Raw genomic sequence first — 9,990 nt, 5'->3', positions numbered from 1 at the left:
ACAACTTCCCATATTGACAAATTATGTTTTTTTATAATCATTAATAGTTTCTTTATATAAAATTAATAACCGTTCTTTAGAAAAAGAAATACTTAAATTTGATTCTCCTTAAGATTCTTTACATTGTCAATAATGCTCAATAAATTCCAATTCAAGTTGTAGATGATGTCGTAATTCCAGTTTTGTTCATATAAAGTAATCGAGTCCTAAAACAAATCAATCACATAATTTAACAAGAGAGTGCAATCAAATCAATTACAGCCAAAACACAAACCCCCCAACATATTAGGAATAACCCACTCACTAATAGTAAACAACATGGCAACAATATAAATGGGGGTAATTTGGTCCAAATACATAAAAACTCTCTTAAATTTACAGTAAACAGAAGTACAATGAAATAAATGGTTTTTTATGGAACCGAAACCAGCAAAAAATGTACACCATAATTCCAAATGCAGGCAATATTGACGATAAGACTTTAAAGGGTAAAATCATAAATATTCCTTTTACGCTTCCAGAAGATGCTAAATATGTTAACAACCCTCCTATAACAATCATTCAATAGACCTTAGATGACAATAATTATAAACATGGGTACACTCAATACTCATCATTGCTATAAAATCTAATTTATGCCCCAATTCAAAATGGCATTTCATCCATAAATAGGAACTGTAACAATCCATATATTCAGACAACCATATTCTCTTCATAGAACAAATATATGACATTAAATCCTTTCTCAAACATGAATATTATATAAAAGATACAAACAAAAAACAACTACTTAATGTCAGACACAATAATTATCCAAGTGAACTCATCATATACGCCAACAAAATCCCAAGATATGCAGTTCCTAAATACTCAACACAATCAGCATGTCAATAAACATAAACCCCAACCACAAGTCTGAAATGACTTTACCATCGAATGAACCAGCAATAAAAGACACATGTTATTTTCTTTTTAACTTTGACAACAAGTGCAATATAATTAAATGAGCTGGTAATTCATTATCACCAAGAACTACTTTTTCTTACCTCAGTTGCTAATCACTATCATCATCATGATCTTCTTCATCATCATCTTCTTCAATGCTTGATGTACTGTACTCAAACTCACCCTCACTTTCAGCATCACCATTATTTTCATCATTGCTTTCATAATCAGATTCACCATGATCTTCATTATTATTTTCATTATCTGACTCGTTTCTTGAGATGTCGTCATACTCAACATTTTCTGGCGCAGTGCTAATAATTTCATTTTCTTCAACTTCATCCTTTTGAAATGCAACATCTTTTTCACTATCACTTTTTTGTATCTCAACCCATCCCCGAGGTCTAACTTTACATACAACCAACCAATCCGAGTTGTTTTGTTTCAAACTCGGGTAAGGCATGTAACAAACTTGAGTAGCTTGCATAGCTAAAATAAATGGTTCAAACTTGTTAAACTTTCTTCGCTGGTTTATATCAACCAATTTATATTGGTTGTGAACTTTAACTCCCACATTAGGTGTTGGATCATACCAATGACATTTAAACAATACTGTGGTTTTAATTGGCAAACCAGGGTATTCAATTTCTAAAATTTCCAACAACTTGCCATAGTAATCACCAGCTGGGCTACTTATACACACTCCACTATTCATCGTTGATTTCTTAGCACCATAGGATTCTGTGTGAAACTTGTAACCATTTACAAAGTATACATTATATGATTTCACCGTCCTCAATGGTTTTCTAGAAAGATCATGTATATACTTGTTCTCTATTTTGTTTTGGCGTGCCTATATAAATAAGAATGAACTACATAAGAAGTTTCTTGAATGAATAGAAAACAACTTAAAAACTCACATAGTTTCCAAACCATGTAGCAAAGTTTTTATCCACTTCAGCAGCAAGATCATGTTCATTTATATTTGGATATAGATCTTGCAACAACTCTTCATACATGCTGTACATTAAGATTAAAATTGTTTAAAGTTATGAGAAATTAAATAAAAAATGACTTAAAATGTTGTGAGTATTCTTACCTAAGGTAAGGTTGCATCTTCTCTTCATTAACCAATATGTAAGAATGAGCTGCATTGAATTCCTCATTGGTCAGCCTTCTACTCTTGAGTTTCCCATATGGGCGGCCAGGATATGAAAATATAGCTAATGTTTCATTGTCATCATCATCTTCAACTCCTCCATAATCATTTCTAGGCACCTTTTTGTTACGTGTATGAACACTAGGCTCGAAATAGTGAGAGAAAAATATTGATGCTTCACGAACCAAGTATACGTTGCATATTGACCCTTCAACTCTAGCTTTATTTTTCACATCTTTTTTCAACTGGTGTAACAATCTAAAGTATAACATTTTATTTATTAACTAGAAGTTTTCACTTAAATGTTTAAAATACAATGTGAATTAGAAAACAAACCTTTCAAACGGATACATCCATCGATATTGAACGGGACCACCCACTTTTGCTTCGTACGGTAAATGTATCGATAAATGCTCCATCGAGTCAAAAAATCCAGGGACAAAGATAATCTCTAACTTACAAAGAATTATTGGGATCTCAGCTTCAATCCTTTCCATGTCTTTGGTAGTAATTATCTTTGAAGTTAAGCTTTTGAAGAAAAGACTCAACTCAGTAACTGCTTCCCACATATTTTTTGGCAACATCTTACGAAATGCAACCGGTAACAATCTTTGCATAAAAACATGGCAATCATGGCTTTTCATTCCAAACAGTCTACATGAGCTCAAATCTACACACCTTCCCAAATTTGAAACATACCCATCGGGGAAACTCAAACTCTCTACCCATTCACATATGGCTTTCTTTTGCTTCTTCTCAAATGCATAATATGCTCTTTGATTTTGATTTACTCCTTTTCTCTTCTTACAATAGAGTTTCAGATCATCTATCGCATTTGCATTGTCCTTTGTCCTCTTCTTAACATCCATTACAGTGTAAAACAAATTCTCAAAAAAGTTTTTCTCAATATGCATAACATCAGAATTATGTCTAATGAGGTTTGTTTTCCAATAAGGTAAATCCCAAAATATGCTTCTTTTTTTCCAACCATATTTTCCACATGATTTATTTACTGCCTCCGCATTAAGTTCAGTCACTTTTAATAGACCAAGTTCTTCAATTTGCCTTATGGTTTCTTCACCATTCATACTTGGAGGAGGACCTTTTTTCTCTGCACGATTCTTGATGAACTTATTTTTTTCTTTTCTATATGGGTGATCAACATTGAGGAATCTTCTATGACAATCAAACCATGAGATCTTCTTACCATTTTGAAGCCTAAAAGCTTGTGTATGTTTCCCACAATGCGGACATGCTAGCTTCCTAGCCGTTGTCCATCTTGATAACATTCCATATGCCGGAAAATCGATAATTGTCCACATCAAAGCAGCTCTTAATTGAAAATTTTGTCTCAAAGAAACATCATAAGTTAAGACACCTTCTTCCCATAACTGCTTCAGTTCTGCAACAACCGGTTGAAGAAAGACATCTAATTTTTGCTTAGGGTTCGCAGGTCCAGGCACAATTGCAGTCAAAAACATGTAAGGCTCTTTCATACACATAGATGGTGGCAAATTATAAGGTGTTATAATAATAGGCCAAGATGAATATTGTTTTCCTGAAGCTCCATGTGGTTGAAACCCATCAGTACATAGGGCTAATCTAACATTACGTCGTTCGGCTGCAAATGCAGGATAACTAATATCAAATTGCTTCCAAGCTTCAGAATCAGATGGATGACACATTACCCCGATATCGTGATCATGATTTTCAGCATGCCATCGCATGGAGGCGGCAGTTGCTTGTGAAGCATACAATCTTTTCAACCTTGGAGTCAAAGGAAAATAATGCATTCTCTTGAAAGGTATACGCGAACGTGTAGATGAACTTCTTGACTTTTTGTACCTTTATGCGTTGCAAAACTTGCACCAATCAAGATCTTTGTCTCCCCTCCAATATATCATACATCCAGACCTACAAGTGTCAATCAATTCCACAGGTAAACCAAGTGCTTGTGTTAACTTTTTGCTCTCATATAAACTATTAACCATGTTATTCTCCTCCGGTAACCCATCCTTTATTAATTGGCAAATAGCATCAAAACATTACTCATGGATGCGATATTCCGATTTGATATTTAATAGTCGAGCTATAACAGATAATTGTGTCACTTTTTTACAACCAGACCACAACTCTTTATCAGCTGCCTCTAGCATATCAAAAAACTTCTTATCTTCTGCATTTGGCTCCTCATCAAGAGTACTAGTTATAAAGTCAGGACCTGCTGCATCCATAACCATTTCCCTATAAGAAGGTTCATGGTGTTCGTTCAGACTCATGTATGTATCATCCACCCCTAATGGAGTACAATCGAATGACGATTCTCCATGTTTATCCCAAAACTCATAATTTGGAACAAAACCAAACTTATACAAATGATACTTTGCCTTATCAACTTTTTTATATGCTTTGTTATGGAATTTTATGCATGGACATCGGATCTTATCTCCATCCATATAACTTTTTTTACTAGAAGCAAACTTGATGAATGATTGCACACCATTTACAAAAATACAAGAAATATGACCACGGTCATCAAGTCTTTCATACATCCATTTCCTATTTGGATTGCTCATTTTATAATATCTGCACATATATATATATATATATATATATATATATATATATATATATATATATATAAACGAGTGATAATCAGTTAAATATTAGGAAACAAACCTACAGGTGGATATGACCAAAACAATCAGCAAGTCAACATCTAAAAATACTAAAATTAATTGTCAAACATATTTATAATTAAGAATAATAAAGAATAGGATGTTTTTTACTAATTGAGAAAATGGATAGAAAAAAAAAATAAACAAATGAATTAGTGGTTCTTATGTCCGATTTTTGTACTGATTGAGAAATTGATAGAAAAGAAAGAAAAAAATCATTCAAAGCAAATCAAAACAAAAGAAACAAAAAATACCTCTGAAATCGGAGTGACGGGGAGGCTTAGTAGCGGCCAACGATCGCGATTAGAAATTTAGAGGTTGTAGCGTGAGTGGGATAGGGACGGAGGAGGGAAAGCTAATCATGAAATCAGGCAAGGGTATATTTTTAATTCACATAGGGGATTCCATTAACAAACGGTGGAATAACAAATTTTCTATCATTTTTAGCTTTTTAGGATATTTTATAATTTCTTTAATATAAAATAGGAATAAAACCAATTTTATAAAATCTCAAGTCAATTTCACCTGTTACGCGATTCAGCTTTTGCTTTTCTTGTAATTGTTAGAAATTTGTTATGGAAGCTCATTTATTAAAATTAAAAAAAAAAACAATTAAACAAATTAAGAAAAATATTAAGGTAAAATAGCTATGAAGTTTCATCCCGTAGCAAAATAGCTACATAACTTAGTTCCGTAGAATTTTTTTTAACAAAAGAGTTATGAATTTTTCCACCGTAGCAAAATAGCTATGAAAATCAGTTCTGTAGCAAAATTCTGTAGCATAATAGCTATGAAATTTCATTTTATAGCAAAATAACTACAAAAATCATTTCCGTAACTAAATTTCATAGCAAAACAGCTACATGATATTATTATGTAGCAAAATAGCTACAAAATTTAGATCCGTATTAATTTACGTAGCAAAATTGTTATGTATTTTAATTCCGTAGCAAATTCGGTAGCAGACTAACTACAGATTACGTTTTTGTAACAAATTTCCGTAATTAGTTATAAGTTGGCTACAGAATTTTATTTCGTAGAAAATTTTGTAACAAAAAAACTACAGAAAGTCATTCTGTAGCATATTCCGTAGCAAAATTGCTACGGAATATGATTCCGTAACATTTTTCCGTAGTTAATTGTTTCCTTTACTGTAGTTGAAATTCCATGCCATTTGATTCGATAAAACATCCCTTATGCCCCGCATAATACATAAGGGGTAAAGATATCTAAAAGTTTGCCAGATATTTATAGAATTTCATTTGTTTTAAGTTTCAAAAACATTTATAGTTTGCTTGTATTCCCCCCTGAAAACATTGAAAAACACGGAAAAAGGCGTAGGGGTATGAACTCACCAATCGAGAAACGAGTCGGTTTGGATGCTAAGTGTCAGTTCAGGGCTTCATAACGCGCGAGGTTCCTATGTAATATGAAATGATACATAATTGTATCTAATTAGACTTCAAACCACTAATTAGATAAGAGTAAACACTTCTAAACGCGAAAACACTTCAATTCAAGTGTTTGGAGTGACTCGGGTAGCATCCATGGACGAGTATGGCTTGGATATGGAGTTTACTCTTCAAGAGTAAACTCCTTTAGGAGTTTAAGGTCCAAATGACCAACTCCCCATGAGTTTACGGCCATAAACTCATGGTGGGGGTGTTCTTGGTTGCTAAATGGTCTTATGACTCATGAGGGGTGATGCTAGGCTTGGTTTCAAGGCATTTGAATGAGATTTGCACCTCCTAAGGACCATTTGAGGAGTTTATGGCAGTAAACTATGAGTTTACGACCGTAAAATCTTGTGTGCCATGATTTAATGTGTTTTGGTGGTCCTAGGTAAATTACAATGCACATAGGAAGATTCTAGGGTTGATTCCATGGCTTAGGAAGTGATTGGGACTTGAATTGACCTTGGAAAGGAGTTTACGGTTTATGAAGATGTTCTTAGGGAGTTTACTTCCATAAACAAATGAGTTTACGGCCGTAAACTCATGCTTGCTCATGATTCATGTGATTTGGTGGTTGTAGGTTAAGCATACAAAGTTCTAGACCCATTTCTAAGCCATACAAGGTGTTAAGGGCACTTTAACACCCATTGGAGGAGTTTAAGGTCTAAGAAAAGGTGTTTACGGTCCAAGAATGTTCTTGGGCCGTAAACTCAAGTTTGACCCATTTGTGAATGTTTTGGTGCATTTCTTGAAGGATTATAAGGTTCTAAACTCACATGGAAGCTTTTGGAGGTGCTTAGGGGCAAACTAACACCTTAAATGGTGTTTATGGTCCAAGAATGAGGGTTTACATTCCAAGCATGTTATTGGACCATAAAATCATGTCCATACCTCAAATGGTAAGATTTTGGGGTCCTAAGCTCATGCATGCAAGTTTCTAAGCCATATCTAAGCACTAGAAGGGGTTTGGAGGGGTTTGGGGCTTCAAAACCCTCTTTAGAGGTGTTCACGGTTTTGGGAGGGTTCCCAAACCGTAAACACTTGTTCATGGGTGTTTTGGGTAGTTTAAACACAAATTTGAATGGTGAACAAGTTTAGAAACATGCTAGTATAGATTACTTACCAAAATGAAGCTTGAAAGGGGGATTTTGGCTCAATTTCGAGTTTTAGAGAGAGAGAGAGAGAGTAGTGAGAGAAAGTTATGAGGTGGGAAAAAGTCTTCAAGAGTTGTCCACTTAACCTTTAAAGGGTTGGGTTTGAGACCCGGTGGAAATTTACTCGATACCGACGTTAAACGGGGATAAAATTTTTACCCGATTATTTTGCCGTAATTACGACTTAGTCGTAAATAAATAAAATTTTCCCAAATAAATGACGAGTGTATTTTCTCGTGTTTTTATTGCGTCCCAACACTTATGACGTCAAAATAAAAAAGTCCCAATTAAATTAATTTAAAACCAAGTTAACGGAAAAATTGGAACGTAACGGCTTTATTAACGGAAACGGGTTACAGTGACGGAGTAAATTACGGGTTGTCACACTTTAGTATTAGAGCGAGGCTTCTTGATTGTGAGAATTAATGATTCTATTTGTATCGTGAGTAGTTTGTGACTCTGCAAGTTTAGTGTTGAAACTATCTTGTATGGTATTACCGAGGTATTGCCAACACGATGGGTGATCTCCAAGTCGTCGGAGGAATCAAGAAACTCAACAAAACAACTACAAAACATGGGCAACGTGTATGAAGTCCAACTTACAAGGACAAGATCTATAAGAGGTCATTGGCAGAAGCGAAACTATGCCGCCAAAAGAAGATGTTAATGGAACCTTGCGCAAATGAAGAATCAAAGCAGGCAAAACAATGTTTGCCTTGAAGACCACAATCGAAGAAGAGACGTTGGAGCATATTCAAGATGAGAACACGCCGAAAGAAGCTTGAGACACGTTTGTGACACTTTTCTTAAAGAAGAATGATATGAGACTACAGCTTTTGGAGAACGAGTTATTAACAATGTGACATGTTGATTGCTCAGTATTTCCACAAGGTCAAGTTGATATGTCAAGAGATTACTGAACTAGATCCGCAATCCATCATTCTAGAAGCTCGAATGAAGAGAATAATCATCCATGGACTGAGGCTAGAATATAGAAGTTTTGTTAATGTTGTACAAGGATAGTCCGTTCAACCATCACTTGTAGAGTTTGAGAATTTGTTGGCCAGCCAAGAAGCTATGTCTAAGCAAATGGGAGGCATCACGTTGAAGAGTGAAGAGGAGGCACTCTACACAAGTAAAATTCAGAGGAATTTCAAGCCACCTTTTAAAGAAGGATACAAAAATGCTGACAAAGGGAAGAATCAGCAAGTAACCTCACAACCATGGAGATCTCAAAAGACCGAAAATTAGAGTTCTCGGGGGAGGAGGTTCGAAGGCAACTGCAACAATTGTGGAAAGTGGGGCCACATGTTTAAGGATTGTTGGTTAAGGAAAAAGTCTACGGGAAGCAATGTAGTAACTTACAAAAAGGAAGTAGAGGATGAATGAGATGTTGAGGTACTATTTTCTATAGACGAGAATAAGACTAAAAGAGGAAGGCTAATGTTCGTGGAGGTTAGGGTAAATGGAGGATACACCAAGGCATTGGTAGATACAGGTGCATCTCATAATTTCCTTGCTAAAGATGATGCTAGGAAGTTCGACATCAAATACACAAAAAATCTAGGCCGGTTGAAAGTTGTCAACTCTTTATCCAAGCCTATCATTGGTGTTGCATATGAAGTACCTCTTAATATAGCAGAATGGGAAGGCACCATAGACTTGACAGTGGTGCATATGGATGACCATCGCATGATATTGGGAATGGATTTCCTAGACAACATACATCCCTGATCATTTGAGAGAGATGATACCATGTATATCACTAAGGGTTCAATAATTCCCATTGTTGTTGGATTAGTGTCTAAGTACATAACTATTTTGGTATGTACTTGACCCGATTATGAGCATGGTCCTTTTGGGTTGCCTTCACCATAGCAACTTGTAGGATGAATTAAGGAGAGAAAGGATTAATTATGATTTATTAATATTTTATAAGAATAATATATTAAAGGAGAAATCATAAATATTAGCCAATAATTAATTAAGAATTAATTTTGTGGCTAAAAGAGATTAATTAAACTTAGGGGACTGGAATTGCAATTATAAGATAATTGCAATTAGGCTATGGATCACCTTGGAATATAGGTTGGACGAAATCTATGGGAAGCCCATATGATTTTCGTCCAAGGCATGTTCCAGAAGGGGTCCATGGGCTGCTTAGGGCTTAAGCAGTCAAATTAGGGCTTCCTTGTTAGATAACCCTAATTGCCTACCTATTTAAAGGCCCCCTGAGACCCAAAAACGTGGCTATCTTTTTGAGAGGGTTTCCAGCCGTTTTTGAGTGTCTCATCTCTTCTCCTTCTTCATACTCTTACTCTTGGTGTTTGTGAGCCATTAGAGGAGTGACACTTGTGACTCTAAGCTTTTTGAAGCCATTACAAGAAGGATTAGATTGTTATTGCTATATAACAATCAAAGGTTAGATCTAAACCGTATTTTATGTTAATATGATTAATTGTATGCTAGATCTAGGATTTATAGCTTTGGATATTCAATTGCATGTTCATTAGACAAACTAGATCCAAATACTATTAGGGTTTGCATGTACACCATAAGAATGACGTAGTGCTTAAAACCCATCAGTGGTATCAGAGCCT

General features: G+C 35.0%; 1 protein-coding gene across 1 annotated transcript; it reads right to left on the bottom strand.

Annotated features, from left to right (window-relative positions):
• Positions 1–1,054: 1,054 nt before the first annotated feature.
• Positions 1,055–4,680, bottom strand: LOC145089523 (uncharacterized). Its single transcript, XM_079027950.1, has 6 exons — positions 4,201–4,680; positions 3,974–4,119; positions 2,441–3,871; positions 2,045–2,362; positions 1,866–1,965; positions 1,055–1,798 (listed from the first exon to the last, which is right to left on the bottom strand). Exons 1-6 carry the CDS (start codon positions 4,678–4,680, stop codon positions 1,055–1,057), a joined length of 3,219 nt encoding a protein of 1,072 aa, XP_078884076.1.
• Positions 4,681–9,990: the final 5,310 nt, after the last annotated feature.

The sequence above is a fragment of the Lactuca serriola genome, chromosome 2 (genome assembly GCF_051521515.1).
Source record: "Lactuca serriola cultivar US96UC23 chromosome 2, Lser_US96UC23_V15, whole genome shotgun sequence".
NCBI classification, from domain to species: Eukaryota; Viridiplantae; Streptophyta; class Magnoliopsida; order Asterales; family Asteraceae; genus Lactuca; species Lactuca serriola.
This window is presented reverse-complemented; position numbering and strand designations above follow the sequence as displayed.

Bases quoted from the DNA above. Each gene is read 5' to 3' on its own strand.
- LOC145089523 (XM_079027950.1), bottom strand. From the start codon at position 4,680: ATGAGCAATCCAAATAGGAAATGGATGTATGAAAGACTTGATGACCGT. The intron at 2,363-2,440 runs GTTTGTTTTCTA...GTTATACTTTAG, and splicing joins TGGATGTATCCGTTTGAAAG to ATTGTTACACCAGTTGAAAA. The intron at 1,966-2,044 runs GTAAGAATACTC...CTTAATGTACAG, and splicing joins AAGATGCAACCTTACCTTAG to CATGTATGAAGAGTTGTTGC.